The sequence below is a fragment of the Scyliorhinus torazame genome, chromosome 5 (assembly GCF_047496885.1).
Source record: "Scyliorhinus torazame isolate Kashiwa2021f chromosome 5, sScyTor2.1, whole genome shotgun sequence".
In the NCBI taxonomy this organism is placed as follows: domain Eukaryota; kingdom Metazoa; phylum Chordata; class Chondrichthyes; order Carcharhiniformes; family Scyliorhinidae; genus Scyliorhinus; species Scyliorhinus torazame.
Window position 1 is genome coordinate 167,746,927 of NC_092711.1, and position 22,560 is coordinate 167,769,486.

The 22,560-nt window shown below is 49.4% G+C and overlaps 2 protein-coding genes and 1 long non-coding RNA gene across 3 annotated transcripts in view; 1 reads left to right on the forward strand and 2 right to left on the reverse strand.

Moving 5' to 3' along the window:
• Positions 1-8,739, reverse strand: part of LOC140418029 (uncharacterized) — a 72,033-nt gene extending 63,294 nt beyond the window's left edge. Inside the window, 2 exon segments of the mRNA XM_072501459.1 lie at positions 3,440-4,424; positions 8,577-8,739. Coding sequence (XP_072357560.1) covers positions 3,440-4,424; positions 8,577-8,739 — 1,148 coding nt within the window.
• Positions 1-22,560, forward strand: part of LOC140422297 (uncharacterized) — a 380,604-nt gene that overhangs the window by 40,737 nt on the left and 317,307 nt on the right. The window lies entirely within an intron of this gene.
• On the reverse strand, positions 13,403-17,358 carry LOC140422315 (uncharacterized). The gene is made up of 3 exons (XR_011947380.1): positions 17,208-17,358; positions 16,591-16,878; positions 13,403-14,940 (listed from the first exon to the last, which is right to left on the reverse strand). It is a non-coding gene; the product is annotated as an uncharacterized lncRNA (long non-coding RNA).

Genomic DNA, 22,560 nt, shown 5'->3' on the forward strand with positions numbered 1-22,560 from the left:
CCTCTCGGAGCTTTTCAAGTCGTCTTTTATGTTTCTCCCCAGTTTGCTCTCATATTCTATTTTCTCTTTATCAGTTTCTTGGTTCTCCTTTGCTGAATTCTAAAACAAGTTCCCAATCCTCAGACTCACTACTATTTGGGCCACTTTGAGTCTCCTCCATTGATCTAATGGAATCTTTAACTTTTCTTGTTAGCTATGATAGCTTCACTTTTGCTGTTTAATTTTTGCTTCTTAAAGGAATCTATATTTTATGTAAATAAAATGCGAGTGGTTGCCTGTCTATTGTCTGTCGTCATACAAAGAACAAAGGACAGTACAGCACAGGAACAGGCCCTTCGACCCACCAAGCCTTCACGGATCATGATAGCTGTCTAAACTAAAACCTTCTTGGACTTCCGGTGACGGCGGGCGGGAGGCAGCCGCACAATGGAGGGCTCCCATTCGGGAACAGCATTTTCGGGGCTTTAAGATCGGTCCCAGGGTCCACGGAGGCGGCAAAAGCAGGGAGAAGGCACAGAGGCGGTAGTGAAGGCACAGTGAAGAACAATGTCGAGGGGGAGCAAAGAAACGGCCGTAAAGAAAACAGCTGAAGGTCCGTCAGGGAGTGGAAAGGTCACCGCGGGGTCACCAAGGAAAATGGAGGCTGGAGCACCAGGGGAGGCCGCACTGCTTACGGCTGAAGAAATAACTAAGGTGATGGCTGCGGAATTCGAAAGGCAGTTTACAAAATACATGGAGACAATGAGGAAGGAGATGAGAGAGGTTTTGAGTGTGCTGGTGGAGGAGGCGATTTCCCCGGTGACGACGGCGATGGCGAGCACAGTGGCGGAGGTGCGGGAGCAAGGGGAGGCGCTGAAGGAAGTGGAGGAGACATTATTGCAGCACGGTGATCAACTTACCTCGATGGGGAAGGAGATGCGGAAGGTGTTGGACACGAACAAGAATCTGCGAAGAAAAATAGAAGACCTGGAAAACAGATCCAGGCGACAGAATTTGAGGATTGTGGGGCAGCCCGAAGGAGTTGAAGGACCGAGGCCAACTGAGTATTTTGCCGCGATGCTGGCGAAACTATTGGGGGAGGGGGAGGATCCCTCCCGATATGAACTGGATCGGGCTCATCGGTCGTGGAGGCCTGTACCAAAGGCGAGTGAGCTGCCAAGGGTAGTGACTCTGTGCTTCCGTAGGTACAGTGTGAAGGAGAAGGTCCTGAACTGGGCCAAGCAGAAGCGGGTGGTGCAGTGGGCTGGTATACGTGTATACCAGGACTTTACGGTGGAGCTGGCGAGGAGGCGGGCTGCCTTCAACCGGGTGAAGAGGGCACTGTACATTAGCAAGGTGCAGTGTGGCATTGTATAATCCAGCGAAGCTGGGGTGACTTACAAGCTCAAGGACTTTTATTTTGGAACGGCGGAAGCAGCGGAAGAGTTTGCGAAGGCAGAAGGACTGTGGCAGAACTGAGAAATTGAGAAATGGCCAGGGGACGATGTAACCTCAGGACTGTATTTTCTTCTTTTTTGTTTCACTGCGTGCGGGTGTATGGGCTAAAGGAGCCAATGTTGTATATGTTTGGACAAGAGAAGAAATGGGACTTTCAGTCGTAATGAGGGTTCTTTGGGGTGTCGGTGGATATGCGGGGTTTCTGTGCTAAAAGGGGATTTCTGGGTTTTCCTAGGGCCGGGCAAGGGGGAAAGGGACCCGGGTGGGGGCCTCCACGCTGGCCAGTTTAAGCCGGCCAGTGAACGGGAGTGAGGTGGGGGGAGGGGCTGCGGCCATCGGAGCCTGGCAGAACAGGGTCCGAGTGGTCTCGCCGCGGTGGAAAGTTGGGGGGAAGGAACCGAGGTTGCGGGGAGGAGTTATACAGGAGGCAGTGGACGGGAGGAGTTGGAGACTGGGGAGGAGTTGGAGACTGGGGGGTGTTTACAACTCTTGGGTATCATGTACGGTACTCTTTCAGAGGTTGGATGGCGTTGAGTGTAAGGGGGGACGACTCTATAGGTTAATGGTGATCCTGGGCGGTCCCGGACTCCTTTTTCTTTTTCTCCTTTGTTTTTTGTTGCCACCGTGGGAGGATTTGTTTTATTGGATGCATATATTGACAGGTGGGCTGTTGTTTGGGGTGGTGGGAGGAATGGATCGTTGGTATTGTTAAAGGGATTGATTTCGTATTTGTTACCGTTTACTGTTTGTGGGTGGGGTGTAAACTTTGAAGGAAAATGTGAAAATGGAGAATAAAAACATCGAAAAATAAATAAACTAAAATCTTCTGTGCTTCCAGGGTCTGTATCCGTCTATTCCCATCCGAATCAGGTATTCGTCAAGATGCCTCTTAAACGTCACTATCGTACCTGCTTCCACCACCTCCTCTGGCAGCGAGTTCCAGGCACTCACCGCCCTCTGTGTAAAAAAACTTCCCTCACACATCGCCTCTAAACTTTGCCCCTCGCACCTTAAACCTATGTCACCTGGTAATTGCCTTTTCCAACCTGGGAAAAAGCTTCTGACTATCCACTCTTTTATCAGGTCGTCCCTCAACTCCGTCGCTCTCGTGAATACAATCCGAGTTTATCCAACCTCTCCTGACAGCTAATACCCTCCAGGCCAGGAAACATCCTGGTAAACCTCCTCTGTACTCTCTCCAAAGCCTCCACATCCTTTAGGTAATGTGGTGACCAGAATTGTAGGCAATATTCCACGTGTGGCCTAACTAAGGTTCTGTACAGCTGCAGCATGACTTGCCAATTTTTATACTCAATGCCCCGATCAATGAAGACAAGCATGCCGTCTGCCTTCTTAGCTCCTTATCCACCTGCGTTGCCACTTTCAGTGATATGTTTATTGTAATTTCCCAATCTACCAGACAACTTGCCCCTCATACCATGACAGTTTCCTTCTGCGAGAAACACCCAGATAAATTAGACAAAAGAACCCTGTAACCACCATAGCCCATCTTCATGGCAACATGGCTGCTTTGGGAACTAAATATCTTCCAACATACAAACACCTTTTCATTCTGTGCTCCTCGTCAAACTTGGAACCAGGTAATCGCAACGAGGCTCAAAAATGGTCAGCCCACCGGAGGCAGAGGTGTTAGACCGGCCAGTCCAGCAGAAAGAAACCCTCCAATCATCACCATTCACCAGATGTCAGAATGAACAAAATGCGGTCCTGGATGTCAGTGAGAGCAGAAACAATAACGGAGCCAACATCTGTAATTTATTGTGAACTTGTTGGAGTCACAACAGGTGTGATGAATCACAAAACCCCTCCCACATTGAGAGCAGATGAATGGTCTCTCCCCAGAATTAACGCGCTAGTGTCTCCGTAGTTGGGACGGATCATTGAATGCCTCCCCTGCTCAGAGCAGGTGAATGGCCTCTTCCAGGTGTGAACTCACTCGTGTTCCTGCAGGGTGTTTGCATATCTGAATCCCTTCTCTCACTAAGAGCAGGTAAATGCCTTCTCCCCTGTGTGAACTCGCAGATGTGTCTGCAGGTAGGATAACTGAGTGAATCCCTTTCCACACTGAGAGCAGCTGAACGGCCTCTCCCCAGTGTGAACTCGCTGGTGTGTCAGCAGGCTGGATGATTGAGTGAATCCCTTCTCACACTGAGAGCAGGTGAACGGCCTCTCCCCAGTGTGAACTCGCTGGTGTGACTGCAGGCTGGATGATTGAGTGAATCCCTTCTCACACTGAGAGCAGGTGAACGGCCTCTCCCCAGTGTGAATCCGCTGATGTATCCGCAGGTCAGATGAATGACCGAATCCCTTCCCACACACAGAGCAGGTGAACGGCTTCTCCCCAGTGTGAACTCGCTGGTGTACCCACAGGTTGGATGGATCACCGAATCCCTTCCCACACACAGAGCAAATGAATGGCCTCTCCCCAGTGTGAACTCGCTGGTGTCTCCGCAGGACGGATAACCGACTGAATCCCTTCTCACACTGAGTGCAGGTGAACGGCCTCTCCCCAGTGTGAATTCGCTCATGTATCCGCAGGTTAGATGAGTGACCGAATCCCTTCCCACACACAGAGCAGGTGAATGGCCTCTCCCCAGTGTGAACTCGCTGGTGTCTCCGCAGGTTGGATAACTGAGTGAATCCCTTCTCACACTGAGAGCAGATGAAAGGCTTCTCCCCAGTGTGAACTCGCTGATGTATCCGCAGGTTGGATGAATCACTGAATCCCTTCCCACACACCGAGCAGATGAACGGCTTCTCCCCAGTGTGAATTTGCTGATGCATCCGCAGGCCGGATGAATGACCGAATCCCTTCCCACACACCGAGCAGATGAACGGCCTCTCCCCGGTGTGAATGTGCCGATGAGCTTCCAGTACAGATGGAGCCCTGAATCCCTTCCCACAGTCCCCACATTTCCACCGTTTCTCCAGGGTGGGGATGTCCTTGTGTGTCTCCAGGTTTGTCGCTCAGTTGAAGCCTCGTCCACACACAGAACACGTGTACGGTCTTTCCCCGCTGTGAATGGTGTGATGTTTTTTCAGGCTGTGTAACTGGTTAAAGCTCTTTCCACAGTCAGTGCTCTGGAACACTCTCACTCGGGTGTGTGTGTCTCGGGGCTTTTCCAGTCACACTGATGTTTTGAAGCAGACCGAAAAGACAAACATTCTAGATTCAAAGTCCGGTGATATTCAGTTACAAGGAATTGAGGGACTCAGTCAGATTGAGACGTGACGTTTGAGATTTCGGTCTGTAATTCCTCCTCTTCTAATATCCTGTAAAAACAATTTACAAAAGTTATTTTTCTTCTCCTCATTTTGGAGAAGGTATCCTGAGGGTAACGACAGTCTGGCCGTGGGGTTAATCCTCCGGGTCCTCAGTCCTATTGAGGAATGTCTCCTTGGATCTATTGTGGTGGTGATTCTTTTGTATTTTTGTTATTATGGGAGGGTTTATGTGTTGTTGACTTTATCCTACTCTGGTACAGACGGGGCTTTTATCCGTGAAAGGAGCAGTTTGGGGAAACTTTGGTGCCTCTGGTGTAAAGTGAGTTGGAGGAGGGGGTAATGGCGCACGCCCGATTGTGGTGTGAAAATCTGTTCCTGTCTCTCTGTCGCCTAACTAATGGCGGCAGTTAATCTGCAAATTTTCTCAGGGAATGTACGGGGCATCCATCACCCTATCAGAAGGAAAAAGATCCTCTCCCTTTCTTAAGGAGAAAGTCGACATAGCTTTATTACAGGAAATCCATCTGGATTATGAGGAACACTTTAAATTGAGGCGGGATTGGTTGGGGCAGTTTTTTCACCTCTTTTCCATTGAGTCGCAGGGTTGTGGCAATGCTTATTATACACTATCCAAGCAGTCAGGGTAACTCTGCCGATTACAATGTGCATGTTCAATTTCCTTTGTGCCGGTCCCCCCATCTCCCGTCCCTCCCCTCCGCCCCTTCACTCGTCGTTTCTGGGTCCTTTCCTGGGCCCTTCACTGTACAATGGGAGTTATCTGTTATTTACAAGTGGACGGTGTCCTCCCTTACCCCGCATTGATGGGCCTCCCCCCTTCCACCCCGCACACTCCCTGTCCTGTTTTAAACCTTCCCTTGGGGGGTTCCTCTTCTTCTGTTTTCGTTCTCTGCTCTCTGGTCTCTGTGTCAGTTGGTTTCTGGCCTCTCCCTCCTTTTCCCAGTAGCCTCACCCTACCCTCCCCACATCCCTTTTCCTGCCTGCTCCCTGTGATCCCGTTGGCTCCCGTACGCCCACGTCCCTCCCCAGTGTTCCATTGGCCGCTGGCTTCAAACAGGTCCTGGAACAAGTTGGTGAATGGCCTCCACACTTTGTGGGAACCATCCTCTGACCCTCGGACGGTGAACTTGTTCTTCTCCAGGTGGAGAAATTCCGATAGGTCTGCCAGCCAGTCTGCAGCTGTGGGTGGTGCTGCTAATCGCCAGCCGAGCAGGATTCTCCAGCGGCCGATTAGAGAAGCAAAGGCAAGGGCGTCCACCCTCTTCCCCATGAATAGTTCTGGCTGGTCCGATACCCCGAAGACTGCCATTTGTGGGCACGGCTCCACCCTCATAACCATGGACATTGCCTATAAATAGTCTGTCCAGAATTCGACAAGTCTGGGACATACCCAGAACATGTGGGCATGGTTTGCCGGGCCCCGCTGGCACCATTCACATTTGTCCTCCATCTCCGGGAAGAACCTGCTCATTCGAGTTCTTGTCAGGTGTGCTCTGTGCACAACATTCAGCTGCATGAATCTTAGCCTTGCGTAGGAGAAGGTGGAGTTGGTCCCTTTCAGTGCTTCACTCCAGAGTCCCCACCCTATTTCCGTCCCTCGCTCTTCCGCCCATTTTTCCTGGGTTTCGTCAAGTAAGGAGCGCATCCTTATTAAAAGTTGTCGTACAGTTCCCCACAGTTTCCCTTCCCCACACTGTCTGCGTCCCGTAATTCCTCTTGCATTGTGCTTCTCAGGGTTCCTGGGTGTGCTGGTGTCTCCTTGCAGAGAACGTTTTTGACCTGGAGCTCATCCCTGTTTGGCAGGTCCAGTCTCTCCGTCAGCTCCTCTAAGATCGCAAGTCTATTTCCCGTGTAAAAGTCCCTGACCATCAGTGTTCCCCTGTCCCGTCTCTTACTCTTGAAGGTGGCGTCGAGAATGGCTGATGCAAACCTATGGTTGCCGCAGATGGGGGCCATGATGGACACATCGGTCAGACTGAAATGCTGCCACATCTGGTTCCAGGTTCTCAGGGTAGCTCCCACCACTGGACTGGTGCTGGCGGGGAGTCCTCGGAGGTGTACAGTCGCCGGTAGAAGGCCTCGGATGCTTGGTTGACCTTTTTTGGTTGGGCTACGGGACGGCTATGGTTGGGTAGCACAGTGGTCAGCAATTTTGCTTCACAGTGCCAGGGTCCCAGGTTCGATTCCCGGCTTGGGCCACTATCTATGTGGAGTCTACACGTTCTCCCCAAGTCTGCGTGGGTTCCCTCCGGGAGCTCCGGTTTCCTCTCACAAGTCCCGAAAGGCATACTGTTAGGTAATTTGGACATTCTGAATTCTCCCTCAGTGTACCTTAACAGGTGCCGGAGTGTGGCGACTTGAGGATTTTCACAATAACTTCATTGAAGTGTTAATGTAAGCCTACATGTGACAATAATAAAGGTTATTATTATACCAGTCTGCCTCTGTTATCCTTTACCTGGGCTATTTCCCTCGTGGCTACCTTCTTTCTCAACTGGTGAACCAGCAGGCGGCGAGCCCTCTCCGTGCTCATAAAAGGTCCCTCGTGCCTGGCGGAGTTGGTCACTGCCTTCCTGGTGGGGAGCAGGTGAAAGTTCTTTTGCAGCTTCTTCCTCTCCAGCAGAAGCTCTATGGTCAGGGCCTCGGAGTATCGTCTGTCAACCTCCAGACTGGAGTTGATCAGTTGCTGCCTCACCGCTCTCTCTTCCCTGTCTCTATGAGCCTTTTGGCGATTATTTATCCCCTAATCACAGCCTTCAATGCTTCCCAGAGTGTGGAAGGTGAGACTTCCCCGTTCTGGTTGTTAGTGATGGACTTGCCGATGGCCGGTGATGTTTTCTGGCAGAAGACCTCGTCGGCCAAGAGGGTCGTGTCCAACCTCCATGTGGGGCATTGGGTTTGTCCCGTCTCCAACCTCACATCCATGTAATGTGGAGTGTGGTCTGAGATTACAATCATGGATTATTCCGCTCTGACTATTTCTGGAAGCACCGATTTCCCCACAACAAAGAAGCCGATGCGAGTGTAGACCTTGTGCACTGGTGAGAAGAACGAGAATTCCTTCTCATCTGGGTGCAAGAACCGCCAGGGATCCACTGCCCCCATCTGCTCCATGAACGTTCCCAGTTCCCTTGCCAGCCCTGTCATTTTCCCTGGTTTGGGATTGATCTATCAGTCAATGGATCCCGTGAACAGTTGTGAAGTTCCCCCTCTCATGATCAGACCTTATCCCTCCTCTTCTATCTCCCCCCCCCCACCCCACTGAATCCCCCCTCTTCTATCTCCTCCCCACCCCACCTGTAGCCCCCCTCTTCTATCTCCCCCCCCCCCCCACCTGTAGCCCCCCTCTTCTATCTCCCCCCCCACCCACCGTATCTCCCCTCTTCTATCTCTTCCCCACCCCACCCCACCCCACTGTATCCCCCCTTCTATCTACCTCCAATCCCACCGTAACCCCCTCCTCTATCTGCCCCACCTCCCAGATGCTCTCTTCCCAGTGGGAGATGTGCCGCGGTCCCGTTCTCTCCCGTACTTCCTGGCACTAGCTTTCCCGCTGGTGTGTGGCCCCCCCACCCAGGATCGATCTGACCCCCATCCTACACCCGCTCTGCTTGTGTCCCTGCTGCCCCCTCCTCACCCTCTCCTGTGGTCTGCTGCCCTCGCCCCCTCCCTCCTATGAGCTGGCTCCCCTGTTCATTGCGAGGTGACTCAGTCGGAGCGACCTGTGAGCCCTGTCGATCTCTGGCGGTTTGGGGAAGCTGGCATTCCCAGCCAGGTTGTCCAGCATTTGGGCCACGTAGTCGATTGGGTCCCTGCCCTCGATCCCCTCTGGCAGGCTCACTATCCGAATGTTCTGCCTCCTTGACCGATTCTACTGGTCCTCGACCTTTTCCAGCTCTCGAACTGGGCTTCCAGTTTCCTCCACATGCCATTGAGCACCTTCTGCATGGCGGCTAGCACCTCCGCCAGCTTGACCGTCACGCTTAACTCAGCCTTAATGTCATCCTTCATTGCATTTAGTTCCCTGGTTAGGAACATCCTCCATCCATTGCCTGGGGGTGGGGGGCTTGTTTTCTGGGTCGCCGGTCTCTTTCTCTCGGGAAGACTGGAGACCGCTCGCCTCATGGGGTCGCCAACCCACTTGCTCGCCACTCCTCTCCCTTGCCGCAGTGTCTGTGACCCTGCAGCCTTTCGAGCTGTTGCTTCCTGGCATTTTGTTGTCCGCAGTATTGTTGAGGATGAGGGGATGTTTAACTCTGATTTTGCGGCTAAATTCGGCCGACAGTGCCTATTTTTCTGTTGTATGGAGGAGACCCACCTGATGTGTGACTACTCAGCACATCCCCGTCACAAGTTCCCTCTCTTTTGAATGTTGACTTGAAACTGCGATCTTATGTTTTGGCGATAAGGCTGGAGGACATCCTTCCGACAATCGTGCGGGAGGACCAGACTGGGTTTATACGGGGAAGATTTTCCAGTAACAATGTTGGAAGGTTGCTGAATGTGATTCCGACTTTTCAGAAACATGCATTGAAATGAAATGAAAATCGCTTATTGTCACAAGTAGGCTTCAAATGAAGTTACTGTCAAAAGTCCCTAGTCGCCACATTCCGGCGCCTGTTCGGGGAGGCTGATACGGGAGTTGGATCCCCCAGCATTGGATGGGCTGGTGATCTCCTTCGACGCAGAGAAAGCTTTTGCTCGAGTTGAGTGGAATTATCTGGTGTATCCGCTGTGAGTCTTCGGGTTGGGTGAGGATTATATTGAGTGGATCCAATTGTTATATCACCGACCGGCAGCGGTTTAAGGGTGTCGAGAGAGAGAGACGAGACAGGGCAGCCCTCTGTCCCTTTTGCTGTTGGCCACTGAGCCATTGCCAGAATGTATCCCATTGGAATTTTTAATGTCTGTACTTCATTCTAAGTCTGATGCAGTTGTTAAATTATGAGACCCCCTATCTCAAATACATATGCTCCAATTTGACTGACTTGCTCCTCCAGGGCTTTCAATTCAACTGAGCCCAGAGTAGGGCACAGTGAGGCACAGTGGTTAGCATTGTTGCCGCAAAACAGCCAGGGACCCAGGTTTGATTCCTTGAGTGGCTATGTATGTGGACTGTGTCTGCGTGGGTTTCCTCCGGGTGCTCCGGTTTCCCCCCACAGGCCAAAGATGTGCCGGTTAAGTGGCTTGGTCATGCTAAATTGCCCCTTAGTGTCCAAAGGTGTTAGGTTAGGTGGGTTGACGATGATCAATGTACCGGATTATGGGGATAGGGTGGGGAGTCTGCCTCGGTGAGTGCTTTTTCTGAGCGTCAGTGCAGACTTGAAGAAGCGAATGGCCTCCTTCTGCACTATAGAGATTCTGTGTCATTTATGTTATTTTAATTTGACTATGCTGTCAGTCTGTTTTGTAAGGTTTTGGGGTGTGCATTGTTATCCTTCTGTTTTTCTATAATCTTACCCTCTTTCCCCACTCACTATGTTAACCTGTTAGCTGGTTGTTCAATTGATCGGGTGTTTCAAATAGCGGCTCTGGTCCCTAAAATATCCTGCTACAAATTAATTCTCAATGTGTTGCTTGTATTTATGTGGCAGTATCAGTTGTTCTACACTATACCCATTTTCCATCAATATTTCTGTTATTCTGTATTTATAGTAAAAAAAAAACATAACAAAAGAAATATCAAAAATCTGTCCAACTCATCCTTGACAATATTCAGTGACTCCCAGACTCCACTGGCCCCTTTTATTCATAGAATTTACAGTGCAGAAGGAGGCCATTCGGCCCATCGAGCCTGCACCGGCCCCTGGAAAGACCACCCCACCCAAGGTCAACACCTCCACCCTATCCCCACATCCCAGCAACCCCACCCAACACTAAGGGCAATTTTGGACACTAAGGGCAATTTTGCATAGCCAATCCACCTAACCTGCACATCTTTGGGCTGTGGGAGGAAACCGGAGCACCCGGAGGAAACCCACTCCCACACAGGGAGGATGTGCAGACTCCGCACAGACAGTGACCCAAGCCGGAATCGAACCTGGGACCCTGGAGCTGTGAAACAATTGTGCTATCCACAATGCTACCGTGCTGCCCGTGGAAGAGAAATCCAGAGACGAACAACCCTCTGAGGGAAGAGATGACTGGAAATATATAAATAGCAACAGTACAATATTACACAACTGGAAATAATAAATGTATTTTATTACAGAACCATAAATAATATATCTAATTTGTACCATTTAAAAATACGAGATATTAATTTACTGTCCCTTAAATGTCAGCCATCTCTTGGGGAAACCACCCCTTTAATTGTGAACATTGGGAAAGAGACCATCCTTTTAGCCAGACAAATAAATGTGTCAAGCTGAGGGAACAAAGGATGTCAATGTCTTTCAGAGAGAGAGACCTGGGCCAAGCTTTGCAGAGTCTGCACCCTCCCTGGATTCACTTCCTTTCCCTTCAGTTGCTGCAAGTCACCAATTGAAGGTCAGAATGAGAAAAGAAAGTGTTTTACTCACAGTTTGGGTAGGGTGCTCTTTCCAAGAGCTGGTGCAGACTCGGGGGGCCGAATGGCCTCCTTCTGCACTGTAAATTCAATGATAATCTATGATTAATCTAGGACAAAGGTTCGGCACAACATCGTGGGCCGAAGGGCCTGTTCTGTGCTGTATTTTCTATGTTCTATGTTCACAGATGTTGGAGACAGGAGGAGGTTTCACCTTCACTTCCGTTGCGACATCATAATGGGGCCCTGCCTGAATCAGCCAATAGGAATTACCCTATTCCGCGCTGCCGTCACCGGGTTCCTGTGCGCAGGCCCGGCGCTCCCCGCCCCCACCCGTTGTTTCGCCCCCCACTGAACAAGGGAGAAAAAACACCGGCTCCGGCCAGAGCGGGGAGCCAATCGGTGATCTTCCCGCCCCCCGTCCAAGGCTGCGCATGTCTAAAGGAGAGGGGAAACTGCGCATGTGCAAAGAATAGCACGCATCCTGAGTTATTGACCAATGGAAAGAATTGGAGGACCGGAAGGACTCTGGTCCTCCAGCTAATCAGCGCGGGCTTTGTGTGACTGATGGATTGAACTTCACAAGTTCCTGCTGTTTCCAACATCTGTGAGTAAAACACTTTATTTTCTCCTCCTTTCCATTTATTTTCTCATTCTGACCTTCATTTGGTAACTTGCAGCAACTGAAGGGAAAGGAAGTGAATCCAGGGAGGGTGCAGACTCTGCAAAGCTTGGCCCAGGTCTCTCTCTCTCTCTGAAAGACATTGACTCCTTTGCTCCCTCAGCTTGACACATTTATTTGTTTGGCTAAAAGGATGGTCACAAGAAACAGAAATAATGCTCCACACCCGCCAACACATCACCAGACTGCTCAGACTTGTATAATCCTGCATAGAATTCCCGAAATTCCTGTTTATTTCCTCCGTCTTAGGGGCAGCACGGTAGCATTGTGGATAGCCCAATTGCGTCATAGCTCCAGGGTCCCAAGTTCGATTCCGGTTTGGGTCACGGTGCGGAGTCTGCACATCCTCCCCGTGTCTGCGTGGGTTTTCTCCGGGTGTTTTGGTTTCCTCCCACAGTCCAAAGATGTGCAGGTTAGGTCAATTGGCCACCCATGACAAATTGCCCTTAGTGTCCAAAATTGCCCTTAGTGTTGGGTGGGGTTACTGGGTTATGGGGATCGGGTGGAGGTGTTGACCTTGGGAAGGGTGATCTTTCCAAGAGCCGGTGCAGTCTCGATGGGCCGAATGGCCTCCTTCTGCACTGTAAATTCTATGTATGTATGTCTTTGTGACCCTTTTCCCTCCAGCAAGCCACAAAGAGAAATCCGCTCCAAAGTCAGCCTTTGTATTTGCTCAGTTTATTCCCAAACTCCTTTTCGCATCCTGCTGAGTAAATAGGGAGTCTGCTGCATTAACATCCTCAGCAGAGCTTACTAGGGATAATCTTATAATTCTCCTCGGCCTTCGCCAAACAAACCTCCAGAAGCCGCTGGTTCTCCAGCACCTGCACCTTTTATTAGCAGTGTGAGAAATGATCATCCCACCCTGTCATGAACTTCACACGTCTGGAGGGGGAAATACCAGGGGCCAAGTTAAAGAAAAGGAAGAACTCAAACTCTTCCTTAAAATGTGTAGTAAATGAAGTACCTCTTATCAGGAAGGCATCAAACCTCCACTTTCTCGACCGGGGGTGAGCCCTCGAGCAGAAGCTCCAGAAAAATGGGGGGTGGGGGTGCGGTGTTTCCTGTGGTGCAGGAGGATACCAGGTGTAGGATCGTCCTTGGCTCATTCTGGAGGTTGACAGACGATACTCCGAGGTCCTGGCCATAGAGCTTCTGCTGGAGAGGAAGAAGCTGCAAAAGAACTTTCACCTGCTATCCACCAGGAAGGCAGTGACCAACTCCGCCAGACACGGGGGACCTTTTATGAGCACGGAGAGGGCTAGCCGCCTGCTGGTTCACCAGCTGAGAAAGAAGGCAGCCACGAGGGAAATAGCCCAGGTAAAGGATAACAGAGGCAGACGGTATAATAATAATCTTTATTATTGTCACATGTAGGCTTACATTAACACTGCAATGAAGTTATTGTGAAAATCCCCCAGTCGCCACACTCCAGCGCCTGTTCAGGTACACGGAGGGAAAATTCAGAATGTCCAAATTACCTAACAGTATGCCTTTCGGGATTTGTGGGAGGAAACCGGAGCACCCGGAGGAAACCCACGCAGACACGGGGAGAGTGTGCACACATTGATGATGCATCCTTCCCAAAGAGACAAATGTATTTATATTAGATCTGCCTGTAGTGGTAGGAAAAACATTATTTACTTTGCATGATAAAATAAATGTCCTTCCATCAGCTTTTGTGGATTATTTCAGTGGAAATGTGCTCTCCCAGGCTCAATGATCATCAGCCCACTGGAAGCAAAGTCATGGCCAATCCAGCAGAAAGAAACCCTCCCACTGCACCATGTGTCAGAATCAACATGGTTCAGTCCTGGGTGTGATTAACAGCAGCAATAACAGCAGAATCCAACCCCTGTCATCACTTGTGAACTCGCTGGTGTCTCAGCAGGTCTGATGACTGACTGAATCCTTTCCCACACACTGAGCAGGTGAAGGGCCTCTCTCCAGTGTGAACTCGCTGGTGTACTCGCAGTGTGGATAACTGAGTAAATCCCTTCCCACAGTCAGAGCAGGTGAATAGCTTCTCCCCAGTGTGAACTCGCTGGTGTCTCTGCAGGCTGGATAACCGAATTTCTGCCCACAGTCAGAGCAGGTGAATGGCCTCTCCCCAGTGTGTACTTGCTGGTGTGTCTGCAGGATGGATAACTGAGTGAATCCCCGCCCACACACAGAGCAGGTGAACAGCCTCTCCCCAGTGTGAACTCACTGATGTTTCCGCAGGGCGGATGAATCATTGAATCGTTTCCCACATTGAGAGCAACTAAATGGCTTTTCCCCAGTGTGAATTTGCTGGTGTGTTTGCAGGTGGGATAGTCGAGAGAATTCCTTTCCACAGTCAGAGCAGGTGAATGGCCTCTCCCCAGTGTGAACTCGCTGATGTTTCCGCATGCTGGATAAGTGAGTGAATCTCTTCCCACACAGAGCAGGTGAGCGGTGTCTCGCCTGTGTGAACTCGCTGGTGTGACTTCAGGCTGGATAACCGAGTGAATCTTTTCCCAAACTGAGAACAGGTAAACGGTTTCTCCCCAGTGTTAACCCGCTGATGTCTCTGCAGGTTGGATAACTGAATGAATCCCTTTCCACACTGAGAGCAGGTGAATGGCCTCTCCCCACTGTGAATGCGTCTATGAGCTTCGAGCTTTGATGGGGCCCTGAATCCCTTCCCACAGTCCCCACATTTCCACCGTTTCTCCATGTTTTGGGTCTCCTCGTGTCTCTCCAGGTCGGACAATCAGTTGAAACAGAACACGTGTACGGTCTCTCCCCGCTGTGAATGGTGTGATGTTTTTTCAGGCTGTGTAACTGGTTAAAGCTCTTTCCACAGTCAGTGCTCTGGAACACTCTCACTCGGGTGTGTGTGTCTCGGTGCTTTTCCAGTCACGCTGATGGTTAAAATCATTTGAAGCTGACAAATCAGGGAAACATTTCTCTTTCCAGATTCAAAGGCCGATCATATTCAGGACCTAATGAACCGAGTGACTCGGTCAGATCTTGATGTGACATTTGGTTTGAGATTTCTTTCTATAAATCCTCACTGTCAAATATCCTGGACAAGGAGTTTACAAAAGACATCACTGTCAGTACAGGATAGAAATTCAGAACAGACAATTCTAGTTTCTATGGAACATTCTTTCCTCTCTCATTCCCCACAAGCTGTAAATCTCCATCCCACACACTCCCTCCATTCTCACTCTGCTGTATCTAATATTCACCCTCCCAATTCTCCTGAAGGTGCTGATTCAGGCTGATTGACAGATTCACGCTCACTGCTTCCTATCAGATCCCCGTTGGCTGTATGTTGGAGAAGGTCACACACTAAGGCGGCACCGCCAGGATGGATGTTTTTTTTGCCCAGTTCCCGGGGAATTTGGGTGGACAAACTTGGGTCAAGCTAAAGGTTCAGTGAACCCGTCGACAAAATCATGCTGAAAATTTCAAAAAGGTCTGGTGGGAAGAAAGTTGCGAGAGGAAACCCTTCGACGGATTTGGTGGGTCCGTGTGGCTCACCAGGAGGGAGGTTGGTGGAATTGACTCCAGTGGGTGCAGCCGTTCCTATCACGGTGGATATGCTGGTGGGGGCACTGGCCTCGGAGTTTGAGAAACAAGTTGGGAAGTTCTTTGAGAAACAAGGGCAAGCTCTGCCAGCATCTCTAATGGAAAGGACCCTTTTACTTGCGGGATCGGAGGAGGGTAACACATCTGGAATCTATGGGCGGATCCTTTCAGAGGAAGGAAGCTCAGTGGATGGAGTGAAAGTGAAGTGAGATGAGGATGTGGGGCCTGTAGGAGATGATGGGGTGTGGAGTGAAGTCCTTGGGAGGGTGAACTCCACGTCCTCAAGTGCGAGACTGGGCTTGTTCCAGCTCAAGGCAGTGTTTAGGGGACACCTAACCAAGGAGAGGATGAGCAGTTTTTCCCCAGATGTGGACAATAGGTGTGAGCGGTGTTCCAGAGGTCCGGCCGGCCAACCACACACACATGTCCTGGTCCTGTCCCAAACTAGTGAGCTTTCAGGTCTTCTTCTTCAATACCATGTCGGCGATTATCAATATCGAACTGGAGCCCTGTCCTTTGGTTGCCTTACTTGGGGTGTCGGACTCGCTGGGGCTGCAGACGGGGGAGCGGAGGCAGATGTCCTTGCCTTCCCCTTGTTGATTGGCCAGAGGCGAGTCCTGCTTGGGTGGAGGTCTCCAACCCCACCAAGTGCCCCAGCATGGTGTGGGGATCTAATGGATTTTTATACTGAAAAGATTAAATACACCGTGAGGGGATCGGTCAAGAGTCTTACTCAAGGTAGTGGCCTTTTATTACTTACTTCAACATTCACAACTGATCATTAATGTACACTACAAACAACAAGGGACCCAGTACTGATCCCATCGGAATATCACTGGACACAGACTTCCAGTGACAAAGACAACCTACGACCATCGCCCTCTGCCTCCTGCCACAAAGCCAATTTTGGATTCAATTTGACAAATTTTTTCCAAAAGTTTACCGACCACTGATGTTAGACCAAAATCCAAATCCTACCAACTGTCCTGGCTCGAGACAATTTACACCTCTTTAATCTGTGATTCTCCCTCTCCCCAGTTTCTCCGTCTAGACCTGCAGACTTAATTACTTGCAAAGACTCGTATTCAAAGCATCGTATTGCATCTTTGACTTTGTCTAAATATATGTTTCTGGAACCTACCTCTTCATTTACCGGAGGAAGGAGCAGTGCTCCGAAAACTAGTGATTCAAAAACAAACCTATTGGACTTTAACCTGGTGTTGTAAGACTTCTTACTGTGCTCACCCCAGTCCAACACCGGCATCTCCACACACTGAAGTTAGACTCACTGGTCTGTAATTTCCTGGTATTTTCTTACTTCTCTTCCTGAATAATGGAACCACATTATCTGTCCTCCTGTCCTCCAGCTCCACTCCTGTGACCAGAGAAGATTTGAAATTTGTCAGATCCTCTTCAATCCCATGGAGGCCTGGGGATTTAAATAAGTCAACAATTAAATAAGTCAACAATTGAAGGTTAGGGGTGACAGTGGTTCGCATTGCTGCCTCACAGCGCTGAGGTCCCAGGTTCGATCCTGGCCTCAGGTCACTATCTGTGTGGGGTTTGCACATTCTCCCCATGTCTGCGTGGGTCTCACCCCCACAACCCAAAGATGTGCAGGGTAGGTGAATTGGCCATGCCAAATTGCCCCTTAATTGGAATGAAGAAAAAACTGGGTACTTTAAATTTTTTTTAAAAATCAATTGAAGGTCAGAATTTGAAAAGAAATGGAAAGTGGGAGAAAAGAAAGTGTTTTACTCCCAGATGTTGGAGACAGGAGGAAGTTTCAGTCTGTGTGAAGCTCGATATTCACTCAGACAGAGGAGCAGCAGCTTTGCTGGGCAGACCAGTGGAGGAAGCTCCGTGCAGCCATTAACACAAAGACCGGACCCTGATTTGCTGCAGACTCAGCGTATTTCCGGTCCTCCCCAGGTTTCCATTGTTCCTGTAGCCAATAGGGGGTGGATTCGGACCCCACGTGATGGTGGGCGTGGCTTTCACCGCCGGACGCACTGAGCTCATTTCCAATCTGCAGCAATTTGTCCCAAACTGACTGCGAACGCCCCTCTATTCCTGTGACGTCACAATGCAGTCCTGTGTGAATCACTCTGAATAGAAATCACTCTGAAGCTCATGATGTCACTACTGTACTTTAGACGTCACAGTAGATCACTCAGCCAATAGGAATAACTCAGGCTCGTTATGTCACTTCCGTATTGTGACGTCACAGTGGAGCCCTGCCGCAATCAGCCAATAGGAATCTGTCTGCTCCATAGACTGGGGACTGGAACAGGAAGAAGCACACGGGAAGTTAAAACAAGCATTGACTTCTGCCCCCGGCCTCGGTCCACCAGACCTGAGAAAGCCGATCCACATACATTGCACGAACGAAGGTGAGTTCCATGCCGCAGTAGTGACCGAAGTCCACGGGGACAGGCGAAGACCAGTGGCATATTACTCAACAAGACAGCCGCCCGCACTGGCGGGCTTGTCTCGCTGCGTGGCAGCTCTGGACTGCGCAGCATGGGCGGTCAGGGTCAGCGAACCTACAGTAATGAGCGGCGATATCATCTTACACACCAGGCATACCATTGTAGAAATGTTGAACAACAGTAAGCTCAGATCAGTCTCAAACCTACGACAGGCCCACTGGGAAACGGTCTTAATTCCTAATGATGTGGAGATGCCGGCGTTGGACTGGGGTGGGCACAGTAAGAAATCTTACAACCCCTGGTTAAAGTCCAACTAGCTTTCGGAGCACAGCTTCTTCCTCAGGTGAAACTTCACCTTCAGCTGAGGAAAGTTCAGTTCCTTCACCTGAGGAAGGAGCTGTGCTCCGAAAGCTAGTGATTCGAAACAAACCTGTTGGACTTTAACTTGGTGTTGTAAGACTTCTTACTTCATTCCCAATGATAGATCAGTGGTCATCATAAAGGACACCGGGGAAACCCTGCAGATTGAATCATATACACAGGAGAGTCCCATGTATACTCAAGATAGATGAGGAGGTAAGTGGAACGATAGTGGAAGAAGACCCTCTAGAAACCCCAGAACTCACCTGGATGTAGATGGATCTAGAAAATATGTCAACGGTCCCCACGAACTGGATGGGCAGTAGAAGATGACAAATTAAGAACAGTCCTCTTGGGAAGGCTGGAAGAAGCACTGTCAGAGGGGTGGCTGAATTGGTGGCTTTCACTCAGGCCCTGATCATGTCCAAAGGGAAGACGGTGAACGTATACACAGATAGTAGGTATGCCTTTGGGGTTGTGCACAACTATATGACGGCATAGGAGGGGCTTTGTCACTTCTGGAGGTGATAGGATAAAACAGCAACAGCGTATAGAAGCCTTATTGGAAGCCACAAGGTTACTGAGACAGGTAGCAGTGATTAACATTAAGGCCCACCAGAAGGTAGAGACACCCCAACAAAAAGGTAATGAAGCAGCAGACAAGGCGGCCCAAATTGCCCTGGAACACGATATTCCCATCATAAGTGCCCAGGTGGAAAACATCAGTCTTGCACAATTACACAAAGATATATCAAGGGAAGAAAAGGAGGAAAGGGATAAAAATAGGGGGGAAGCCAGATAAGGAAGGGATCTGGAGGAAGGATGGAAAAGTAATTGATCCTGCCTACATCAGGCAGACCCTCCTTGAATTACACCATGGAATGGACCACTCAGGAAGAGAGACCATGATACACTTAATCGGAAAGGAATGGTGGTGGCCAGGAATGGGGAGAGATATAGCTAAGCACTGTCAGAGATGCATCCCATGTGCGCAGTACAACCCGGGGCGCCCCGTAAAGATCTGGGTGGCACATCAGCCAAGACCAAATTGATTCTACCAGATCACAACCCCCGAGCCGGGGAAACGATACTGCCTAGTAATAATTGACCAACTTACCAGATGGGTGGAGGCATTCTCAACCCGCGACTGCACGGCCATAACCGTGGCACGAATATTAGCTGAGGACGTGATTCCTCGCTAGGGGGGTACCCTTGCAACTAGATTTGGACCAAGGAATGCACTTTACTGGAAGAGTAATGAAGAAAACATGTGAGTGGATGAGGATCAAACAAAAATTCCACATCCCTTACCATCCCCAAAGCTCAGGAATGGTAGAGCGGATGAATAGGACTCTAAAAACTGACCTGACAAAGGCACTAGGGGAGAAACAGCAGCAAGGATAGATGTGCTGCCCACTGTCCGAATGAAGTTAAGAGCGAGCCCAAACCGAACAACTGGATTATCACCCTATGAGGTGATGACGGGACGAGCTATGCAACTGCACAGGGGATAATAACAGGGGGAGAAGAAATAGTCTGATTAAGGGACAGGACGCGTAGATACATATTAGAGTTCAGTAGTCAGTTAAAGGCAAGTGTGGACTGGGCAGGAGACGAAGGATAGAAATCTGGAACTTTTTCTGGACCACATTCCCTGATGTCCCGACACCAGGGACGAAGGTGATGGTAAAGGTGCTACCTGTAAAGCCTGGGATCGCCCCCAGATGGACGGGACCACACCAAGTCCTGATCAGTGGGGATACCTGTGTATGTGTGGACATAAAGGGTATGGGACGATAGAAACATTGGACACAATTAAAAGTATACCGAGTAAAAATATGCATTTATGTTCAAATCAGGGAACTCCACACAACCAAAATTCCAAAAACTGCAGAAGACTCATGACGTTTGCTGTAATAATGATAATATGTTTGATGGTAGTAGCCGGGAGTAGACTCCCAACGCAGAATTAACGGGACTTGCATGTAAATACCTACTTGTACATGTCATGTGCATATGCGAAAGGCATAGATGTCTCTAGCTGTTGGGTGTGTGCCCATGTGCCAATCCATGCAAAAGGGGGAATACCCCTGAGATCAGTGCTCTTTAATATAACGGAGGCGGCAGCGTGAATAATTAAGCAGAACGCGACGCGGGGGAAATCGACGAAAGATGTCTCGGGGATAGATATGTACGCCATACATCTAGAACAATGGAAGAAAGCAGGGTTCCATCTCTCAGTGGTGTTCACCGGGTTTTACCAACCCCGGTATAATTTCACCCAAGCTCCACCATGGTTCGCAATCACTGATATGAGGCGAATAAGGTGGACTAATGAGGTGTTGTGTCTGCAAAGAACCCCAACGGGACGACCCGCGGAGATTAGTGTGGGACACAGCACATGCCGATTGACATATGGCATCGCCAAGGGATATGCACAGCTGAAAGGGTTGCCCAATAACACATACCCAGGGCAAGAGAGTGGACCTGGGTAGTGGCAATGGGAACTAATCCGATGCGATACACAGCATACAATTGTACTTACTTTATTTGTGGACACAAAGCTTACCCATGGCTCCCTAGTAAGTGGACAGGATCTTGCTACTTAGGATATGTTGTTCCTTATGTACACCACATAGGGACCCTGAGAGAGAACCCAGACATTACAAAAAGAGAGATAACAGAGACACAGTGATACTTTGGAATTTTACTTTCTCTCTCCCCACCCCCCCCCATAGGAGTGGCCTTCGCCATAAAAGAACTACGAAAAGTCGCTAAAATTCTGGAAGAAGTGGCAAACGATACTACCGAGACACTGATCGATATAAGCACCGATATGGTAGCAATAAGGACAGTGACCCTGCAAAACCGAATGGCCCTAGATTACTCCTGCTGAGTGAGGGTGGGATTGTACCATGATTGGCTCCGAGTGTTGTACCGATATTCCTGACAGCTCAGAGCACATCACTAACCTTGCGGATCATATCCGCCAGGAGGTTAAGAAGTTATATGAATCACCGGGGAATGGATGGTTAGATTGGTTACTGGAAGGATCCTGGGGATCATACCTGACACATGGGCGTGTCATAATCCTTGTAATATGTTGTTTAGTTATTGGATGTTTTAATACTTGCTGTAAAGTCATGGTGGCTCAGATGATGCCTGTTGCTAGCGCAGCGACTGACGCCGATATGTGCACCTGGCAACGACAAAGGCAACAGAAATGTCGAGTGATATGTGGAGGACTTCAGGTGAAGGGTAGTCGATGAGCTACAGGTAAGGTGTAGATATGGAACATCTGAAGCCGCATGCCCCAAAGGCTGTAAAATACGCACCCTGTCACCTTCGAATGTATGAACACTGAATTCTGCTGAATACAAACTTTGAGGAAAATAAGTGTCCCCTGACCAGGTGCATCCTGTATATGTAACTGACCCATTGCTCCACAACCACAGGAGCGAGTGACCAAACTCAAAATAGTGACCAAAAGAGGAAGAGGCCCTCTTTATGCATCACTACCTGAGACACCATGACCAATATGTAATCACGAATGTAAAGAGCTAATTGGAACAATGTAACCTAATGTGTAAGGAATTGATTGGAGAAATGTGATCTGAATGTGTTAATAGGGGAATCGATTGGCTACACACTAATTCCGCTTTTTGAAACTATATTAAACCAGCGTAAGCCCTGGCTTGAACAAGAAGATGTTTCCAGAGACTGCGGGGTCTGGGACTCTTCTCCCAGAGCTCTGTAACAATAAATTGCTTCTCTTGCTCACCAGAAAGGTCTATTCGTGAACATTTTCACCCAACAGATTTCCAATCATAGCGTCATTATGGCACAGAAGGAGCCCATTGGACAACTCGAGTTGATGTCGACCAATTCTGTCAGTCTGGAGTGGGTTGCATGCTGTAACCCTGCAGCATCCATCCAATTTCAGTTAGAAATTATTGATCATCTCTGCTTGAGGACCCTCACTGGCTTCAAGTTCGTGATCAATCACAACCCCCCTGTATCTTAACCAACTGAAACAATCCTGTACATTAAACACAATTTTAATCCTGTTACATATTTCCATTAGGCTGGCAGCCTGCACAAAGATTTCCATCTCTCTGTGTCCAGAACAGGAAGCAGTGAACAGGGATCTGTCAATCAGCCTGAATCAGCTCCTTCGGGAGAATTGGGAGGGTGAATATTAGATACAGCAGAGTGAGAATGGAGGGAGAGTGTGTGGGATGGGGATTTACAGCTTTTGGGGAATGAGAAAGGAAAGAATATTCCATGGAAACCAGAAATATCTGTTTTGAATTTCTATC